Here is a 23,531-nt window from a genome sequence, read left to right as displayed (position 1 = left end):
TACTTGTGGAAAATGTGCATGATTTAAGCACACAGCCATCTAAAATGACTGCTCTCTTGTACTACAAAAATCAGCCTGAATTAGTCTAAAGTATTCTATTGTTTGCAACCATTAAAATAGGGAAACAATTTTTGCCCAACTTGACAATACCAGCTTTTGAAAATGCAATGAATGAATTGCCAAATATATAAAAAGTAAAAAATGTATATCGGCTCTTTCTTTAACTTCTGACTGGTGGGTGTAAGGTGAAGTCATTTACATTTGCAACACGTACAATGAAGAGAATGTTAGTATACATCTATGTTTTTTCATGTACTGTGGCTGAAATGTCTTTGGATATTGTACTTTTGGAAGTTTTAAATGATTTAAGCACACAAATCAACTAAAATGACTGTTCCCTTGTACTACTAAAATCAGCCTGAATTAAGTCTAAAGTACACATCTTTAGCAACTATTAAAATAGGGAAAAAGATCTTGCCCAGGCTAGACATTACCAGAATCTGAAAGTGCATTGAATGACTTTCCAAATATATCAAATGTAAAACGGTCATTGGCTCTTACTTTAAAATTTACCTCTGAAGTCCAGGAAGTGAAAATGACAAAGTAGAGATAGCAGTTTTTTGAAACGTGCACATTTGAAGTAACGCCAAGCCATATAATCCAAAACCCATATTACATCAATCAGACACTGAAATAAAGGGAATTAAATGTTCTTTGGACATTACCTAAGATATACTAGGTATTTTTTAAATAGCCAGTGTAACCTGTGGGGAAATTCTTTTTTCTTTAAAAATCTAACCTGTGCAAAAAGTGAAACTGTAGAGTGCCACCAATAGCCCTGACTTAACAACAGGTGAATAAAAACTGCTTCCTGCACATCAGTAATCAGTAACTATGTCCATGTTTATGTAAAAATTAGTAAACAGAGGAAATCATTAAAATGATACCACTAACATTTTATAAGAGCGGACAAATAATAAAATCTACTCACCATTTAACAAGATCAGCTCCAATAATATCATGAATGTGATATGCCAATCCAAGCCGTGCTGTTTTAGGCCAGTTTCTTATTTCAAGATCCTGTAAGCAACATTACAAATTATTCTACAATGGTTATGTTTTTATACTAGCCAGTCAGAAGAGATATGTTGGACAACGTATCTTCCTAACCTCTCCAAAGTATAAAAATGATGAACAAAAGCCAAACTAATTAAAACTGAAGTAATGAAAACAATGATGGCTTGCAGGGTTGAAGTAATACTAATTTACAATACTCTTGAGTTATTGCTATTCATAGTCCTTTTTACTAGCAAGAACAGACTGTTTTAAATAATCTAAAATTATCATACCTGTCAACTTTTCAAAAGCCAGGTAGGGTGATTGAAAGAAAAAATAGGGAGATTGGGACCTAAAATCAGGCTTTTCACAGTATTTTTTAAGACTCATTTTCACTAAATATTGACCAATCTTCGGGGCCCAATACATGTGAAATTCTCAAAGAACATGATGTTTCTCCTTGTGACATGCCTTATTTTTTCCCCAGGACATGCCCTCTTTTTATATTCTGGTCAACTGTAGCCAAACTGCACAATAGCCAAAGATTAGTCTTAAGTAAACAAGCAAGAAAGCCAGCATGACTAATTAACAGTTCATCCTTATTACTGCAATTATCTTGTAAAAAGGACTGGCCCTCCAACATAATTCAAATAAACCATGCTGTACATAAACGATGCCCTATTTTGTTGAAACTAGCAGTACCTAAATAAGCAGTCTCAAGCTAAATGTAACTTATTTCCCAGATTTTATATCCCTTTTTTATTTTCTTTCAAAAGGCATTTACATTGTTTACTGAATAAAATATATATTCTGAATAATTTTTTTGCAGGCATATAAACTGCATGGCATGTTTCTTAATTCATTCTTTTAATTTAATGATGGTAACTAACATTGTATATATGGTACAGTAATGCCAGGTGTTCACTCATGTAAGTTTCTTTGGTGGAAATGGAAATACTATAGCATCAGAGTGATGATTCTTGGGATTGACAATTTCAATGTTGTGGTTTATTGTTTGTTGTGGTTTACAGTCTGATTTTAGTAGTGTTGTAAGGTTAGAAACATTCACATATTGACTTGAATAATGTTTAAACATAATCTATTTACTGAATTTTTAAAAAAATTAATTGGGAGCTCTATGCAAAAACTGGATGATAATATGAAATCAGGAGTAGGCATGGAACGACCCCAAAAGTTCATGAAAATTTATTTTAATATATGACAAATTATTTGAGGAATTATAGTGCTGATTTCCTTTCTGCTGCTGTTTTAATTATTACAATAAAGTATAATATCTGAGGAAGACAAAAATGTCTACTCATTTACCCTATTTCTAAATTACCTCCCTTGACCTAACATTGACATCCAAAGTGGATCTCTATTTTATTATCCAGATGAAATTATTATTAGTACTACAAGCTAGATTTGGCAAAAGATGTTGAATACTATATCACAGACATGATAAGAGTTGAGTGCCAAAAGAATATTTCAAAAGTGATCTATATACAACTTCACAAAACCATTCTAAAATGAACCAACAATATATTAAATGTCCACATAACTTTGTTTTGCTATGCTTTTTTCAATAATGCCTCAACTCTAAAATCATTACAAATAAAATGTTCTGGTACAAAAAGAACCATTCAAGAAAAGTATTGGAATAATAATTCCTTCACATTTTGTCTCAGTGAAATTTTCAGGTATAATTTTGTCAATTCTGTCCTCTGTATTATTAATTAATTAAATTTCAAGAATAATTATGTCTTCAGTGTTATTAATGCAATTTTCAGGTATAATTCTATCTTAGGTAATATTAATGTAATTTTCAGGTATAATTCTGTCGGTGTTATTAATTAATGTAATTTTCAGCTATAATTCTATCCTTGGTGATATTAATGTAATTTTCAGGTATAATTATGTCCTCAGTGCTATTAATGTAATTTTAAGGTATAATTCTATCCTCAGTGCTATTAATGTAATTTTAAGGTATAATTCTATCCTTGATGATATTAATGTAATTTTAAGGTATAATTCTATCCTTGGTGATATTAATGTAATTTTCAGGTATAATTCTGTCGTTGGTGTTATTAATTAATGTAATTTTCAGGTATAATTCTATCCTCAGTGCTATTAATGTAATTTTAAGGTATAATTCTATCCTTGGTGATATTAATGTAATTTTAAGGTATAATTCTATCCTCGGTGATATTAATGTAATTTTAAGGTATAATTCTATCCTTGGTGATATTAATGTAATTTTCAGGTATAATTCTATCCTCAGTGCTATTAATGTAATTTAAAGGTATAATTATGTCCTCAGTGCTATTAATGTAATAATTATGTCCTCGGTGATATTAATGTAATTTTAAGGTATAATTCTATCCTTGGTGATATTAATATAATTTTAAGGTATAATTATGTCCTCAGTGATATTAATGTAATTTTAAGGTATAATTCTATCCTTGGTGATATTAATGTAATTTTAAGGTAAAACTCTATCCTCGGTGATATTAATGTAATTTTAAGGTATAATTCTATCCTTGGCGATATTAATGTAATTTTCAGGTATAATTCTATCCTCAGTGCTATTAATGTAATTTTAAGGTATAATTCTATCCTTGGTGATATTAATGTAATTTTAAGGTATAATTCTATCCTTGGTGATATTAATGTAATTTTAAGGTATAATTATGTCCTTGGTGATATTAATGTAAATTTCAGGTATAATTCTATCCTCAGTGCTATTAATGTAATTTTAAGGTATAATTATGTCCTCAGTGCTATTAATGTAATTTTAAGGTATAATTCTATCCCCGGTGATATTAATGTAATTTTCAGGTATAATTCTGTCGTTGGTGTTATTAATTAATGCAATTTTCAAGTATAATTACATCCTCAGTGTTATTAATGCAATTTTCAGGTAAAATTCTGTCAGTGTTATTAATTAATGTAATTTTCAGGTATAATTATATTCTTGGTGTTATTAATTAATGCAGTTTTCAAGTATAATTACATCCTCAGTGTTATTAATGCAGTTTTCAGGTATAATTCTGTCGGTGTTATTAATTAATGCAATTTTCAAGTTTAATTATATCCTTGGAGTTATTAATGTAATTTTTACGTATAATTCTGTCATTGGTGTTATTAATTAATGCAGTTTTCAAGTACAATTACATCCTCAGTGCTATTAATGCAATTTTTCAAGTATAATTCTATCCTTGGTGTCATTAATGTAATTTTCAGGTATAATTCTGACCTCTGTTATTAATTAAAGCAATTTTCAAGAATAATTATGTCCTCAGTGTTATTAATGCAATTGTTCAGGTATAATTCTATCCTTGGTGTTATTAATGTAATTTTAAGGCACAATTATGTCCTCGCTGTTATTAATTAATGAAATTTTCAAGTATAATTCTGTTCTGGGAGTTAATATTGCTTTATAATTCTGTCCAGGGTGCTATTAATGCAATACAGTTCTATGCTGGGTTTTGTTAATGCAATATAGTTCTATGCTGGGTGTTATTATGCAATATAGTTCTATCCTGGGTGTTATTATGCAATATACTTCTATCATAGGTGTTAATAATGTAATAAAGTTCTATCCTGGGTGTTATTAATGCAATGTAGTTCTATCCTGGGTGTTATTAATGCAATATAGTTCTATGATGGGTGTTATTATTGTAATATAGTTATATCCTAGGTGTTATTAATGCAATATTATTCTATCCTCAGTGTTATTAATGATCTCCAGAAATGTTATGTTGTCACCTTGATATGTGGCAACAATAAAAAGAACTGTTCAAGAAAATCAGCTTTATGCTATCCACTGAAATGAATGTCATTTTTTTGTCTACATGACCAGTAACAACATCTGAAATGAATTTGTCATTTTTTGTCTATATGACTGGTACCAACATCTGAAATGAATTTGTCATTTCTTGTCTATATGACTGGTACCAACATCTGAAATGAATTTGTCATTTCTTGTCTATATGAATGGTACCAACATCTGAAATGAATTTGTCATTTCTTGTCTATATGACTGGTACCAACATCTGAAATGAATTTGTCATTTCTTGTCTCTATGACTGGTACCAACATCTGAAATGAATTTGTCATTTCTTGTCTATATGACTGGTACCCTCTACTGAGTTGAAGTTGGCATCGTCCTTAGTTGTCAATATAAAAAATTATATTTCCACATAAAATGTAAATGTTTAACACATAGTGATCAAAATTAAATCAACAGGAAAATAAATAACCAATTTGGTCTTACAGCTCATGCAAATTTCACTCCATGCACTTATTTACATATAATGTACTTCATTACTAGTTCGCTGATCTAGGGACAAAAGTAATACTAATTATTTAAGACTTTTGGTATTGAAGTACAATGTAAATGTTACAACAATATCAATATAATACATCTCAAGATTGGACCACTGGAAAAAAGTCAATTCCTAAAATGCCAGAACTATTTACTGCATCATTGTGTTATGAACACATCTGATAAAAGGATGAAAATGTGCAATAAACAAGGCAAATTAATTTTAAAGATCTAAAAGTAACCTGAGATGACAAAGTCGATTAATTTCAAAAACTCAAAAAGTAACCAGCAAATGACAAAGTTCATTTTAAATAATATCTTAACTATAAGGGTTTCTTTCAAAATCTCAAACTAACTTTGCAAAAGCTGAAGTACACATGTGTAGGAGCAGATTATAACCTCTGTACCTCATTTTTGTTGGCCTATGATTAAAGGAAATCTTTCTTATCCATCCACAACAACTTCGGGTTATGCAAATTAAAATCAACAGTTACATTTATAGTGAACACTGACTAACTTATTGATCCACTAAAACTGCAAGGCTATACAAATGAAAGTTCAAGGTCATAGCTGCAATGAACTTTGACTAAAGAATTTCCTGCACTATCCATCCATTAAAACTGCAAGGTTATTTAAATGAAAGTCCAAGGTTACAGTTGCAAAAATGGGTAATCAATTATGATAGAAAGTGGAATTCTGATATGTGACAGAATAATTTCAGAACCCATTTTATATTTTAATACATTTTTAAAACTTTACTCGTCATTGGCACTATATTACTATTATTGTGCAGAAGTATCATTAATTGGCACTATTTTACTATTACTGTGCCGAGGTGTCATTAATTGGCACTATATTACTATTATTGTGCCAAGGTGTCAATAACTGGCACTATATTACTATTATTGTGCCAAGGTGTCAATAACTGGCACTATATTACTTTTATTGTGCCGAGGTGTCATTAATTGGCACTATATCCCTATTATTGTGCCGAGGTGTCAATAATTTTTCACTATATCCCTATTATTGTATCTCCTTATTATTGTGCCGAGGTGTCAATAATTGGCACTACATTACTATTATTGTGCCGAGATGTCATTAATTGGCACTATATTATTATTATTGTGCAGAGGTGTCAATAATTGGCACTCTATCCCTATTATTGTGCCAAGGTGTCATTAAATGGCACTATATCCCTATTATTGTGGCGAGGTGTCAATAATTGGCACTATATTACTATTACTGTGCCGAGGTGTCATTAATTGGCACTATATTACTATCACTGTGCCAAGGTGTCATTAATTGGCACTATATTACTATCATTTTGCCGAGGTGTCATTAATTGGCACTATATTACTATTATTTTGCCAAGGTGTCATTAATTGGCACTATATTACTATCACTGTGCAGAGGTGTCATTAATTGGCACTATATTACTATTATTGTGCAGTGGTGTCATTAACTGGCACTATATTAGTATTATTGTGCCAAGGTGTCATTAACTGGCACTATATTAGTATTATTGTGCCAAGGTGTCATTAACTGGCACTCTATAACCATTGTTGTACTGAGGTGTCATTAAATGCTAATACATACCTGTTCATATAATTACCAGTCAGAAAATCCTCAAGGCAGGATCTCTCACTACCATGAGTTCTAATGTCAACTGATACAATTATTGTCATGATCCTACATAAATTGATGTGAAGCAGATCCATGTCTGTCTTGGTCAATTCATAAGACCAGAAAAGGTAAAAGACAATCCTTCACTGTCACCTTAATAATTACATGCACAGCAGCCTCAGTTATCCAACCCCTAATCTAAAATCTGTTCTATCAAAATTGTCTGCATTTTCTTCATTTTACAGTAAATATATGAACTGTGTTTCCTTAAACCTGTCAATACTGTGGTTCCCTTTGCCTGTCATTACTTGTTGCTCTATACTTGTTAGTACTCTTTTTGTTTCCCTGTACCTGTAAATATTGTGTTGCACTATACCTGTCAGTACTGTTTCCCTACACCTGTCAATACAGTGATTCTCTATACCTGTCAATACTCTGCTTCATGTACATACATATATGATTGCTATAACTTTGTTATAATTAAAACTTCCTTTTACAAATGTATTCTAAAGCTATCATCAAAACACTCATTTCAGAATTTGCATTGTGGCTCACCTTCTTCAAGATTTCTCTATATTTACATCTTCTTATCATAGTTAATAAGGACTTTCTCCCCCTCATGAAATACTTCATGAATAGTCCTGCATTGGGAATAGATAACCACCAGCTTCCAATGTCACGTACAGTAATCACTGAACCATTCACTAATAGCCTACAAAGATTCACATATATTTTATTCAGTATTTTTTATTAACATGAAGCTGGAATGTGCATTGTTTATACTAAAAATGTCTTCAAAATAAATTAATACATCTTTCAATATGTACTAAATGATGTTTCAATAAAAATGTTACAAGATCTGATGTACAGAAAAATATTTTATACTTTTCTGTTTTTCCATAAATATACTTCAAATTAACTTACATTTACTGCAATATTTTTAAAACAAAAAATTAAAAGATTAACCAATGAGTAAATATACCTTTATGATAAAAAAATAATTTTGGTTTACCTTAATGCAATCTTGAAAATGTGCAGTGGGTAATTTTTCTTTAACAAATCATGCTTTGGTTGCTCTGCAATTTAAATGTCAAATCTTTTGCCGGATATTGCATTTGTGTTGTGTGTGTGTGTGTGTGTGTGTAAAAGGATAAAACCACTTACGTAATTTCCTCATCTGTGAAATGGTATTCATTAATCAAGACATTTTTATCCACACTCACATTACGACACTTCTCGACAACTGTGTTGAGAAATTTATCTGTAACAGAATCAATCAACTTACTAGCAAACAGAAATACTGACTAAAAGAAAGAATTCTTTAATATGTCATTACAATTACATTCTAGCATTTATTCAAAGTGTGTAACACTGAAGCAATGTTTCGTATCACATTCACATTTTTTGACAGTATTTAAGCTTTTAGAGTGGACTTTCTTTGCATGCTGTATATAGAATATATCATTTGCTTTTGTTTTAGATTTTCTTTTCTCATGCAATGCATTTTACTGACTGGTTACCTGGATAATAAACATTCCGCAAAAAATGTCCAAATAGTAATCTGTCCTTAGAGCTCTAAAAGCTACAAAGTGATCATGAACCAAAGTGTTAAAATTGAGACTGTGAGATAAATGCAACACTAAACTTATCCTTTCACGGCTTAATCTGTGGAAAAGTACTCTGAAAAGCCAAAACCTTTCCATCACAAAGTAATACAACTGATAGATTCTATAAATCCCAAATACAGTTATTTCACTATGAAGAAAATATATTTGGACATAAAGAGATCAGAAAACCAATTTCTGAATTTACCTGCTATAGTTTTGGGTACTGAGGCCTCTGCCATATTCCTGGCAACATGTGATCTGTAGTCCTCTTTCAACACTATGCAATATTCGTCACTGTCTGCTCCAAGTCGAAACAGATTTATCTCCCCCTGCTGCTGCATATCATTCTGAAATGATCAGAAGAAAATAGAAATAGACTCTATGAAGGTCATTACAATTCAGCTTGACTGCTCCAATGGCCTAAGTGGATAGAGCATCTGCCTTGGATGTGGGTGGTCACAGGTTCAAACCCTGGCCGAGTCATACCAAAGACTTATAAAAAATGGTACTAACAGCTTGCTCATACATGCCAACCCCTGGCGAGGAAAAAGTGTAATCCAAGTGGACAAAAAAGAGTAATCCGAGCAAAAAAATGAAAGAAAAGCACTCTGACCTTGCTCTTTTTGTTGTCAAAGTCTCTTACACAGACTGGGTACAACTTTTTGTCATCATAATCACTACTCCTGTCTGTTGCAATACTAAACGGCCTAATTTGCATGGCTTCTGCAATTTTAAGTGAAGTATCTTCTGCTAAACACCTAAAAATATTAGATGATTTTGTTCTTGCACATGCATATTTTCTGCAACTTTGGAATCAGGAAACATCCGTTTGAACAAAGGACCAATGTAGTCTTCTACCGCTAGGGGTAGTCCGTATTCTTTTAAGAACTCAGTATGCAGCGCCTCTGCATTTATAAAATTTGTGTCCAACAATTCAGTTCTGCTGTAAAAAAACAAACAAAAAAAACCATAGTGCTGGAGTTAGGAAAATGAGCCAATTCAAAGTTTCTTTCTTTTACCACGATGACCAATATTAAAATCCTTTCCACACAACCTGCATGGGGCATGAAGCTGCCCTAGAATGGAACGCTGTAATATGTAGTTCATGTATTCATCTCTGAATCGATTTTTAATCTTTTCTAATCCATCAGTGAAATTATTTGAAAAACATTTTTGCTCTAACACACGCATCGACTAGGCTAAATCCGACTCAACTTTTAGCGCCGAATATCTACATAGTTCTGTACCAATTATTAATTTGAACAAAGAATCTGCGAGCAATGATTACAAGTTAGAAAAGCAGTCTGTTCTCTCCTAACTAAGCCATACAACTGCTATCAATAGAAGCCAAGGTCAAAACTGTTAGGAAAGTACATAGAAGCCGTCTTTTCTAGAATACAGTTTGTGGGATTAATGGGATATTAATAAAAATGAGAAAACAAATTATTAAAAAAAATTTGGAGGGGGGATATATCGAAAACGCGTAATCCGAATACATTTATGTGTAAGGCGTAATTTAGTGGAAAAAAGCGTAATGATTACGCCAAAAGCGTAATGGTTGGCATGTATGCTTGCTTGGCACTCAGCAATAAGAGGTTAGTGTTAGGACTGGTCGGCTTTGTGTCAGGATAATATGACTGGGTGGGACATGATGCCACATGTCTGCAGCATGATGCCTCAGTGCTAGACATCACTATAAACTGCCACACTGCAAACATCAAAGCAATATGACTGAATTTTTTAAAGCTATGTTAAAAATTCAAATCACACAATTCAGCTTGTGTACAGACCAAAGAACTCTTAGTTGATTGAAGCCATGTGGTGGCCTTTTATCTTTTTCAAGTCTGTCCTATTTTTACTCTTATTTGCATCACTCTCCCTTCATATCTCCAAATTTACCTGGTGAAAAAATTCTCTATACTTATGAATCAGAAAATTTTGTTACCACAACTCTTAAAAATCACCCCCAAGAAAGCAAATTATGCTTTCCGAGAATACTTACCTGGTCACATTAACATTAGGAATATAAGCCCCACCACCACCTGAATCTGGCCCTCCCAAATACAAATATTTGACTCTCTGTCCATAATATATCAACAAATGGCATTAACTCTTGCCCATCACCTTCCTTGCTGCCATTAAATGGTGGTAGTTTAAAGCTGATAGGAACATCGCATTCTGGAGAGGCTGGGTGATATTAAAGTAATGTGATCAGGTAAGTATTCTAGGAGAAACATAATTTACTGAAAAATTGGCTTTCTCCTTTAAATATATTCCCTGATCACATTAATGCTTGAAGACGAGGTGATAGAGAGAATGGTACATCCAGGTACACCCCAGGTAAATCTGGGTAACCTCAGGTACATCTGGGTACACCCAGGTAACCTCTGAGAAGAGAATACTGAACACCTCATATAAAGGTTAACCTAATCTCCTACTTGCTTCTAACAGCACAACCAGAGACAACGTGGGTTATGTCTGGATAGAACCAATAATGAGATCTTACCACATAAAAGTTTCTGATGAATCCAGCAAAAGCTGTGCAGGAAGATTTGAAGAAGGAAAATTCACACAAAAGTAGAGTAGTAAAGTGTATGACTGCCACTAGGGGTGACCCACATCTGCTGTGTATCAATATGATTGATAATATGCAGCCTATGATATGATACAGTACACATGTCACATTTGATGGTCTTTGCCTCAATAGAAGATTTGTCAGTTGTAATGTGGTGCCATTTAATGGCTTGACATATTGGTTAAGTTTCTAATAAGATTACAGACATAAACTTATCATCTGACCTCATCCTAAACAAGATTTAAACAAATATTTCCAAACAGACAACCTGTTAGCTGTTAGTGATTATTATTCAACCTTTAGGGATTTCAGGCTGCTCCATCTGATCAGACACAGGGCTCATCTTGGTCATCATGCATGTTTGTATTCCATTACATAAAGGTTTTTAGAATAGCTTATTACCAATTTCAACTCTTTACTAAAATTTGGAAATTATTGTGATGCTATTTTCAAAACAGAAGAAGCAGTGCAACTTCCTCGTGCAAAGAAAATCTAATCTTGAACAACTCTGAATGTGGGAGTATAGATTAACAAATCCTACACATTGTACTTCCTGCAGATGCAAAATAACTGCCGTGAAAAACAAACACTTGTTTCTGCCAGTAAAAAAAGGAAATTGTGGACAACACCCACTCTCCTTCTACGAACTAACAAGGTAAATATAACTCATGCAGTTGGAATCTGGTCTCTTGAGATTTTGTGCAAATTATTTTTATCTAGTTGGCATGTTCAGTCACTTATTACATATACAAGGCCTGTGAAGATGATTTAATATTTTTCAGGGACTAAAGTTACGCAGCTACATAATGTTGGGTAATCAATGAACTATTAATGTGATGAGAAAAATAATCAGAAAAATGGAATTACAAAAAAACCTGTCTTGAAAGACCACTGTTATGAGAGACACCATTACTTTTGACAGAATTGGTGGTCTTTTAAGACAAGTTATATTGTTATATTATAAATGCTGATAGTGAATGAGACAACACTAAAGCTAAACAAGAGCATGTTATGGAACGGAAAATGCCATCATACAGTTTATTTTAGGTGAACCAGATATTTAAACATGTTACTAAGCAAATATGATAATCCCATTTTTTTACCACTAAATGGGTGTTAAAGACATTCGAGTTTTTTCCTGTAGCCTTCCAAATGTTGTATGTCACTCAAATTTAGAAGATGGTGGCCACTGTCCCCTGTCCTTGGGAATTTGGGTACAAGAATAAAAGAGAAAGAGACTGTCTTTTTCTTTTAAAATCTGATCCTTGTAGAAAAAAAATCAGCAGTCTTTCATATTTTTCTGTTGTAACAGAGCAAGAACGTGAGATTAAATTTGCTATCATTACCAAATGTATCACTGACTCACTACATTAATAAGAAAGTAGCATTTTTATATTTATGCATACAAATTAAAACTGGAACAACCACAATGGCTCACAATAAATTTCCATCCTATCACTGCATATTAAACCCCCTCCAGCATCCTATTATCAGAAAAAGTTTCAAAATGCTATTGTAACTGAAATTCTTGTACATTTTACTTTTAATGCGCTTCCATCATGGGATCCCAGGCAGGGTGACCATAACTACAAAGCTTTATGAATTCCCACCCAGTGAATCAGGAAATGTAGCAATAGATGGACAGAGAATGACGCATATCCCATGTATCCATTATGACACGTATCCCATGTATCCATTATGACACGTATCCCATGTATCCATTATGACACGTATCCCATGTATCCATTATGACACGTATCCCATGTATCCATTATGACACGTATCCCATGTATCCATTATGACACGTATCCCATGTATCCATTATGCTTTTTAAAAAGTGCAGGGATAAAACAACTAATGTTTACATCAAAAATAGTAAGTTCAACTTATCAGCAGTTGTGGAAATAAAGTGACCCATAAAAAGAATGCTGTTACATACAATATGTTTGTCTACAATGGTTCTGCTGTCAATAAAGCTGTACAGCTGATGTTTGAATATCACAGGAGGCAGGCGATGCTCAAACTTTTCCACTGGAAATAAACTTCTGAGGTACAGCACAGCTGCCTTTGTGTCATTAGGTACATTGCCCAACTCTGAAACAGAAATTTTTACGTAAGTTTTGTATTGTTTGGGGTCACTGTCCAACTCTGAGAAAGAGAAATTTGTACATCAAGTTTTGTGTCAATCTTGATATTGTCTAACTCTAAAACAGAGAAATTTGTATATTAAGTAGAATACCTTTGAGTAGACTGAATGCAGTAAAAATCAATATTCTTTCGAAATCTACATAACAGTACACTGGTTCATGATTTTACCAGTGAAATTTTTAGACATGGTGAATACAGGAGTGCAAGAACTTCAATTTGCAAAAGCAATTCACATAACTGTGTTTAAACCAACTGTAATTTTATAAAACTGCAAGTATGATAAAAGCCATATAATTACTCAACACAACCAATAATGTATATACATGCAGTTATCATCTGAGATTGATATTTTGTATTCACATGGATGACAAGACTATTCCACATTTCATTCATGTACTGTTAAATTCAATGTTATGCAGACAGAGCTTTGCCTCTAATATGATTTGGTGGTTTTGTCTGGTTTCAATGTTTTTTATTTTATGACTGCAATCCAAACCAGTTTATTTTTCCCCTAAAACTGGGTGAAATATGGATCTTGTCAGGTGGAAACACACCCTTTTGTTCTACAACATTAATCCAAACCAATTAACTGTTTTCAAATCTGATGTGGATTTTGAATGTCAAGATATGGTTTTCAGACACAATTACATTATTTATTTCCAGCTCTCCTTTCATGTTTCTCTCTCTCTCTCTCAAATACAAATTCCTCTTAACCCATCCACCCCTCTCTCTCTCTCATAAAGACATAATGCTACAGAATTTGATGTCATGAAATATGTGTTGCACACAAAATGTGTAACTTTTATCTTGTCCCTGATGAAGGTGTCATGATTAATTGCCTTCATATTGCCCAGTTTCTCTATATTGCCTTCACACTGCCCAGTTTCTCTATATTGCCTTCACACTGCCCAGTTTCTCTATATTGACTTCACACTGCCCAGTTTCTCTATATTGCCTTCACACTGCCCAGTTTCTCTATATTGACTTCACACTGCCCAGTTTCTCTATACTGCCTTCACACTGCCCAGTTTCTCAATATAAAAGTGGTCACTGATGTTAATTTACTAAGAAAGCATAACAAATTACACACACTGCCCAGTTTATCATTATGAGAGTGGCCATTGATGTTAAATTTACTAATAAAGCATAACAAATTACACACACTGCCCAGTTTCTCGTTATGAGAGTGGTCATTGATGGTAAATTTACTAAGAAAGCATAACAAATTATACACACTGCCCAGTTTCTCATTATGAGAGTGGTCATTGACGATAAGTTTACTTAGAAAACACAACAAATAATATACACTGCCCAATTTTTCATCATAAGAGTGGTCATTGATGTTAAGATACTGAGAATGCATAACTCATCATACACACTGCCCACCTATGATAGCTCACACCAAGATAAATTCTGATCAATATAATGAGTGATAAGGTGTAAGCTGGTTTGACATCAATAAAATTGCATGATAATAAGGTATTGGCTTATCTGTAAGACTAACACGAAATTATCCAGCTTAGATTAACTGTGTCAGAGAGATCATGCAATTAGATAAGGCATGCTTCCAATGATAAAATGGGAAAGAAACAAATCCTTGCCATCAATGTAATCAAGGATGTAAACATTTTATTACTCAAATTAAGAAAAACTGCCTAATAAAGCTGAAAAAATAGTGATGTACATGAAAAACAGCCTAATAAAATTGAAAAAAGGGATGTACAAGACAAAACAATCTAGTAAAACTGAAAAATAAGAATTCAGAAGAAATACAGCTAAATAAAACTGAGAAATAAGGATGTACAAATATGTCAACTTTAATATTTTTAATTTATGATTATTCATTTGGAGAATCAATGACTGTGCTACATAATCTTTAACAAGAAAAAAACAACATCCAGTTAAATCTCGAACCAAATGATGAGTTTTCTTACACTGATCTTCATGTACCATACAGTAAATAAGAGTGTGATCATCAGCTGTAATGTACCATGCAGTATATAACATTTGTGATCATCAGCTGTAATGTACCATGCAGTAAAAAAGGTTGTGTAATCATCAGCTGTAGTGCACAAACTGATTATCAGCTGTAGTGTTCCATACAGTATATAAGATTTGTAATCATCAGCTGTAGTGTACCATATGGTAAATAAGAGTACGTGATCAACAGCCACTATCATCAAAGGGAGATTTTTAATGATATACTAAAATTCCTGAATAAAGCTCCCAATGGTGTCTTATGCTGCATCTTTTGCTGAACTCCCTCCTCCCATTTTTTAAATACAAAATACAAATTAACTATCTTGATTCATATAGAAATAATGGGATCACTGTCATTCATATGAAAATAAAGGGATTAACTCCCTTCAAAAGGAAATAAAGGGAACAACTTCTTTCATATAGAAATAAAAGGATTAACTCCCTTTATATATAAATAAATTGTCCCATAGCATGTGTTTCAAATTAAGTAACAACCTATAATAACTGACATTTTTTGGAAAACTTTGCAATGTAACATGAATTTAATGAGAACACAAAGGACAATTTATCAACTTCCAATTTTTTTCTTGAATTTCATCATTCTGGAGGTTTTTCTAATTTTAGTAACATCAGCCACGTTTGGTTGAACTGATTTAGAAGTTATGTTGAAGAAAGCTACAAATAATAAAATCATTTTAAACACAGATTAGCAACATGTACAGCAATACCTTTATCATCGCTGTTATCAAATGATCCATTCAAATGTGTGCTGGGTCCATAACATATGCGCTTCTTTTGCTTGTATATGTCTGGCATCAATGTTCTTTTCCTGCTCATTTTCTGGAACAATCAAATTACACTTCTTAAGACATGATTACGGACAATACCAATCCTACCAAGACTTAAGACATGATTACTGACAATACCAATCCTACCAAGACTTAAGACATGCTTACTGACAACAACAATCCCACTTTACTACATAGGGATCACAATGCATTAATATATGCCTACTGACAACTGCTCCAGTAGCCTAGCGGTCAGAGTGCCCACCTCAGATGTGGGAGGTTGTGGCTTTGCTCCCCGGTCGAGTCATACCAAAGACTTACAAAAATGGTACTAACAGCTGCCTCACTTGGCGCTCAGCATTAAGAGGTTAGTGTTAGGACTGGTTGGCCTGGTGTCAGGATAATGTGACTGGGTTGGACATCATGCTACATGTCTGCAGCATGATGCCCCAGTGCTAGACATCACAATAAACTGCCACACTGCACACATCGTAGCAATATGACTGAAATATTATTAAAGCTACGTTAAAAAAACAAAACACACTCACACTGACAACACCACCAATTCTACTGTACTACATAGCAATCAGAAAGACTAAGGACATGCCTACTGACAATATGAATCATACTTCACTACACAGTAATCGCTGAGACTAGAGACATGCCTACTGACAACATGAATCATACTTCACTAGACAGTAATCGCAGAGACTTGAGACATGCCTACTGACAATATGAATCATACTTCACTATACAGTAATCGCAAAGACTTGAGACATGCCTACTGACAATATGAATCATACTTCAATACACAGTAATTGCAGAGACTTAAGACATGCCTGCTGAATATGAATCATACTTCATTACACAGTAATCGCAAAGAGTTGAGACATGTCTAATGAATATGAATCATACTTCACTACACAGTAATTGCAAAGACTTGAGACATGTCTAATGAATATGAATCATACTTCACTACACAGTAATTGCAAAGACTTGAGACACGCCTACTGACACCACCACCAATACTACTTTACCACACAGTGATCACAAACACTTATGACATGATTACTGACAACACCAATCCTACTTTACTACACAGGGATCACAAAGACTTACTTAATTATTAAGGACATTCCAAAATTTAAGACGTTCAATTCTGTTCATGATACAACCATAAACCCACCCTCTATTAAGCACTGTGCAAAATATTGTAAAACACAGATTCATTGCCATTATTATTTTTAAGTTAACACTGGTCCAGAAAGTACTACCTGGAAGAATGCCTCTTTAATAAATACAGCAATTTAAATTACTCTTTTTATACTTGTATGAAATAAATGGCATTTATACCAGCAGAGCAAACTGGATCTTTTACACAAGAGTCCTTCAATGCAGTTCATGCTTTTGAGATGCTCCTTCAACCCTGCCAATTAACTTGTGTTGCTGCCCCAGGTGAAATGTATATTGAATGCAGCTATAGCAGGTACTCATATCAAATGCATCAAAAAATAAGGTCAAGGTTGTTTTCCTATATCACTCTTGATTATGAAAATATGAAGGAAAACAGTAGCAAAACACGTATTATCCAACCAATACACAATGTTATTATGAATACATACAAATATGAAAATAATGATTTTGAACATTATCTATGGACTGTTGTAAGGAAGCCTGGGAGTAAATAGACACAGTAAGAAAATTGCCGTTTAAAAAAAGTATATGGATACAGCCGGCATGTATAGCACCATATTCAGTATTTGAGATTACTTTAAGTTGTTAGTTCGATGAATAGGTAATGTAATGTCTTATCAGAAGAAATTAAACGTCAAAGTTTTGACGTTATCAAATGGTTGTTCCATTGTTTAAGGTTTATGTGCGCTTTCTTGTCTTTTGCACTTCGACTATAATGACTTTGCATGAGCACATTAGAAACTAGAATTTGAACCATAATTAATACCTAGATTACATCATTACAAATTGCTATAAATAGTTAATCAATATCCCCTAGATCAAGCAATTAAACTGTTCTACTTTTATATTATTCACCAAAAACTGACTTTTCAAAAGATTCACATTTTAAATTTTGAATCTACCTCCTCAACATGCAGTTGTAAAGTTGAGATTACTCATCAATGATCAATATGGTTTCAATGGATGGACAGGAATAGCATAACAAAAAATGGTAACCTCATTAGACCTGGTACTTTCTCCACTTTTATATGCAGAAGACTGACATATTATATCTGTATCTATTCAATGGTTGTAACGTCAACTGTCCATGCTTGGCACGTATGACACTGGGGATTTTCTACAGCATATTCAGTGGAAATAAATGACAACAGAATTAATCAAAATGCAAAAAAAACCAACATATACAAACATCGATGCCTGCTATTTACACACTTTGGAGTTCTGTAAAATGATAAAATGTGTGAATACTTGTGTAAAACCCCATAATTATGTCTTTTTTAAAGGTTACAGATGACAGCAAGAACCGTAACTCTTCCTAGTAGGTGGCTATGTAAAAATGTAAACAATTACAAATGTATGACATAGCTAGTTTTAAAAATATGTTTAAAGGTTAAACTATTTTGCAGAATCTGGAAGAAAAGAAAACCAATTCATGTTATTTTTGTGAATTTCAATAAGAATATTGTCATAATAAGAAAAAATCTATAGCATTCTCTCTTTAAACACATAATCATACACATTTCTTGGGAAGCAACTGAGTGAAAGTTCCTTCTCTCTCTGATTCCACATCTGAACACTTGCCATTACAGTAGTTCATGAACCATGTAACACTGCTCTAAGTAATATAAGAATTGTATTTTTTGCAGTAAATTAAAAATGAATTAAGAGACTTTAAAAAATGAATTAAACCAATGTTTGCCATCCGTTTAGGTGATTATTCCCATTCCAGTGATTCCATCCACTGCATTTCAAGTCTTTATTTATTTTAAATCAACATAAGTATCTGATATATACACTGAAAACATGTAACTATACATGCTGGCTTGTTATAACCTTATTCATGCATACACTATTTCATATTTTAAGCTCTTAACAATTCACCATTTATCATACTGTGCATTCAAATTCTACCGTTTTGCTAAAAAGAAAATTTATAACAAAACTGCATAAATCAAGTTTTGTTTTTTTATTTTAATAAAACAATTACAAATGATAATTTCAGTGCATAAACTGATATACAACTACAGCTAACACGATTTTTTGAAACCATACCCATCATGGTGGGGGTAAAGAGAGTGGAGAGGATTAAGAAAAAACCCTCCATGCATCCTTACAGAGTTGCCAAGCAGCAAGTGGAGAATTAGCATGCACACCATACTTTCTTGTGGAGTCATCATGGATGACCACCAGAGTCGACATGATCTCAATCAAATATAAATGTGCAGAGAGAGAGAGCTGCAGATTCATCTATTCTGTTATCAGCTGACTAAAAACATTTCCAAGTTCTAAAGAAGATAATGTACCATATTTTATGCCAGATCAAATTTTAGAAAATAATAATATTATCTTAATGCCTTGCAAACTGTATTAATACTGCTGTACATTTTTTATTAGAAAAGGCTGATTCAGTGATTGACAGCTTTTGCAATAAGTTTAGTTTTTACTTTATTCAAAGAAATTGCAACAAACATATGCACTGACACGTGTCCTTGTTGAGCTTCTCTCGAAAAACTTATCCTACTGTTTAAAAATGAAAAGTACTCCTTTGAGGTGCAGACAATTAAATTCCAGATGACTGCTGCTTCAATTTATATATAAAAACCCAGAAAACACAGAATTTACTCTTAAATATGAACCATATGTTTAGTCCTTAAAAATGTAATGACCCAGTCACGAGGCTCAATATACATGTACACAGCTATGAACTAATTTAATTCTTACTGTATGTATACTGTAAGGGGCTGGTTATTTAGTTAGGTGACTACTGGTATATTGTTCTTTCCAACTGGGATATTTTTATTCTTTCATTAATAACAAGATATATTTGTTCCAAGTAAAACAAGGAATGGGACAGTGGCCTTTTTATACTACAGATCACAGCAAGACAATTGTTTCCAAGCATTTACCCCCCACCCCTTAGAAACTTAAATGGTCTCTCCCTAATAAAGACTTGGCTTCAGCAGATGTTCTCCAGTAATAATGGCAGTGACCATTGTAAACACTGTTATAAAATGTTAGCATCAGAAAATAATGTCAATTTCAGCTTGGTGAAAGTACATTTCTACCACAAAATGACATCTGACTTGGTGTGTTGTACTTTACTGCTCAGATTGTGGTCCCAGCATTAACAACAGAAGTTTGGTAATTGTTCTTAATTAATCTGACCTCAATGTATTGTTGAAACAAATAATAATGTAGAAATATCAAGTTAGCTGTACTGTACACACAGAAAACACGTAAATGCTTGTGTCTTTCACGTTTTTAAGCATATATTGGTTTTTCTAGGAACCAGTATTTCACACAAACATGTTAGGAGGGTGCTTGATAAAAAGTCACAAAGGCTTCAGACATACCTGGAACACAGAGAAAGTAAATTTATTCTTAAAGCTGAATGTACACAAAACATTTCAATATGGCAATATGTAAGAAATATGCAAATTTCGAAATGAATGACCAAAGACCAATATTAAAAATGGTGGATGGTGCACATGTTTGAATACTTCCTGTATATTTATTTTAAAAGATATCATGACTAAAGATGTACTCATTATTTAATTCTGCACACTAACAATGCCGAAAACATTCCATTTTAAGAGTAACATTTAATTTCAACTTTTGTATCACTCAAGAATATGGTAGTTCATGCAAAAAATGTTAGTGGGTGCTTGGTACAAAGGCAGAGAGCCTTCAGAATCACCTGGGACATAGAAAATGTCAATTTATTTTTAAAGCAGAATGTTCACAAAATATTTCTACATAACTATATGTACGAAATATGCAAATTTCATTTTGAAATAAATAGCACAAGGAAAAGAATTTTCAAAAAGGAATATTATAAAATATTTAAAATGGTGGACGGTATACATTGGAAAGCATGTACTGAATTTATTTCAAAATATATCATAAAGATCAGTTCAATTTATTTTTAGCTCTGCACACTCAAATTATGCATCAAACATTGTATTCTCATTCTCGAATTCTAAAGAAAAAAGTCCATCCTTTTACACACCAACCCACCATTTAATATTGACATAATACAACGCAGTTATCAAATGTGTCGTTGTGCTGAGTTTTCCTTAATTACAACGTTTTAATATCCAAAGCTAACGCCAGAATTTGTAGTCTTACTTTATAGTGCTCAAACTTTCAACAATGTGGTCTCAAAGAAATTTGACGATAAATTTGGTACTGATAGGACACATTGTACAGATAATATTTCTCTGAATCATCTATCACAAGGTCAACTTAAAAACTTCTGAACTACTAAAACGATATGCGAACCATACGAACAAAATTTCAAAATAAAAACTCAAAAAATATTGGGAAATAAATGATAATATGTGTCTACCTTCAGACAGTAGGTCCTTCCTTTTTCAAGGTATCTGGTAACATGGGCGCTGCCATATAACACTATCGCAACAAAATATTTTACGAAAATGGATTGGCTGATATAGAAAATGCTTTTATTGCTATTGGTCAATTAATGAACTTCCAATTATTCCCGGAACAACCCGGAACAAACCGAAAATTCCGGAACAAACCGACAATACCGGAACAAAACAAAAAGATAAATAGTCGAAAATACTAAATATTACTGACATATATGTTAAGGTGGTTTGTGGTGATATGGTATGATTTATTCGAAATAAGTAAATGTGCGTAATAAAACTGTCCACAGGTCCACAAGGTGGTTTCTTTTTCAATTTTTTTTTCTTCATTTTTTTCTCTCAAGGAAAATAGAATATTAGGATCGCTTGAGAATCTTTGTATGACGTCACCTTTAAGCGTATGCAGAGTTCCGGCTGGCAGAACGACGAAGTTAGCGAGACGAAATATGATGCAAATAAAGCGCGTTCTAGCTATATGCAAACGTTAAGTGACATTAAAGATTATCAAGGATTGTATGTATTGTATAAACTAAAATCAAGACGGATTCAACTTGTCTTATTTGTTTGGTTATGGTCATGTATACTGTGTTTTGCATACTGATATTTTTTGAGGGCATTGAGTTCCAAACATCATTATTATTATTATTATTATTACAAATAGGATTGCAATATTGCAAACCATTCTGAAGCAGTGTCATTAAACGAGGAGGATAGTGATAAAATTCTAATATATGTATTATATACTATTATTTGAATCCGGATTCTTCTTTAATAGCTCTTCTAGCTTACCAGTATGAATAATTCTGATAAAATTAGCTATTTTATTTTCTTGCCATCACGCTTTTTTGTGATAATGTACTGTCTCGAACAGGTAAAATGTGTTTAGTTTTGTGGTAGAAACTAAAAGTAGTAATTAACAAGGAGTCACCAACTGTAAAAAGTTGGTCAAGTTCAAGTAAGCTGAAATTATTATATTTTAGAGAGTTGCTAGAAACTGACTGAATAGTCAAAACTATTCCATTTAGTACAATTAGATTATTATTTTTACAGTATTTTCACAGTGGTGTTAATTTCCTGATCTAGTATTACTCGTTTCTTAAGCAATTTACACTCGTCTTAAGTTTTCGCGGTATCATTGAAAGAAAAACAACAACACAAAACTTAACATAATCAGCACCAAAATTCAACGTGTTTGAGATGGAACGTTTATCAAATAATGACTGATTATATGATTTCTGGAATTAAAATCTAACATTAAAAGCACGTATTTATTCAAATAGTGAGTGATTGTATAAGTTCTGGAATTAAAATCTCCCTTTAAAACACTTATTTATTCAAAGTACACCTAGATCCCAACGTAACCATTTCAAGTACAAAACACTGAATCTGACCGAGGAACATAGACGACTCAGAAATACACATGGAGTCATACTGAGTGATGGTTATACGTTGAAAACCGAATTTTTCGAACATATGATCGAGCACAAAGTACATTTGATTGATCGTCCACGCCACCGTATCGTGTACTGTTAGAAAGGGTGGCAATCGGCTTTTATTGCCATCACCAAGAAGAAATTAAACTTTGGTTTAAGTGCAAAGGGCACCATCGAAATGCCTCTAAAAAGTGTCATCACCGAAGACTAAAGTCCAAGAGAGGATGGGAGTGTTTCAAAGTTTGCTGGATTTTTCCAAACAAGAACTGTCACGATTTAGTCCGTTGAAACCACGTCGATATCAAATCATCCCCGTCATGAAGTTGACCCGACATTCCGACTATCAGCCTCATGGATGCAATAAGGATTTAACCTGTAGCAGCTGTGGCCAGTGTAAAGGTCCACGCGAATA

General features: G+C 33.0%; 1 protein-coding gene across 1 annotated transcript in view; it reads right to left on the bottom strand.

The window, feature by feature from the left end:
- The window catches only part of LOC149806277 (winged helix repair factor 1-like), a 33,095-nt gene extending 11,384 nt beyond the window's left edge, over positions 1-21,711 (bottom strand). The window contains exons 1-7 of the mRNA XM_089951229.1: positions 21,647-21,711; positions 16,045-16,156; positions 13,128-13,282; positions 8,819-8,960; positions 8,171-8,267; positions 7,562-7,718; positions 992-1,080 (exon numbers count right to left, since the gene is read on the bottom strand). Coding sequence (XP_089807355.1) covers positions 992-1,080; positions 7,562-7,718; positions 8,171-8,267; positions 8,819-8,960; positions 13,128-13,282; positions 16,045-16,153 — 749 coding nt within the window. The 5' untranslated portion in view covers positions 16,154-16,156; positions 21,647-21,711. The remainder of the gene's footprint in view (positions 1-991; positions 1,081-7,561; positions 7,719-8,170; positions 8,268-8,818; positions 8,961-13,127; positions 13,283-16,044; positions 16,157-21,646) is intronic.
- Between the last annotated feature and the right edge of the window lie 1,820 nt (positions 21,712-23,531).

The sequence above is a fragment of the Sinohyriopsis cumingii genome, chromosome 2, assembly GCF_028554795.1.
Source record: "Sinohyriopsis cumingii isolate HCF-2022 chromosome 2, ASM2855479v2, whole genome shotgun sequence".
Classification (NCBI taxonomy): domain Eukaryota; kingdom Metazoa; phylum Mollusca; class Bivalvia; order Unionida; family Unionidae; genus Sinohyriopsis; species Sinohyriopsis cumingii.
This window is presented reverse-complemented; position numbering and strand designations above follow the sequence as displayed.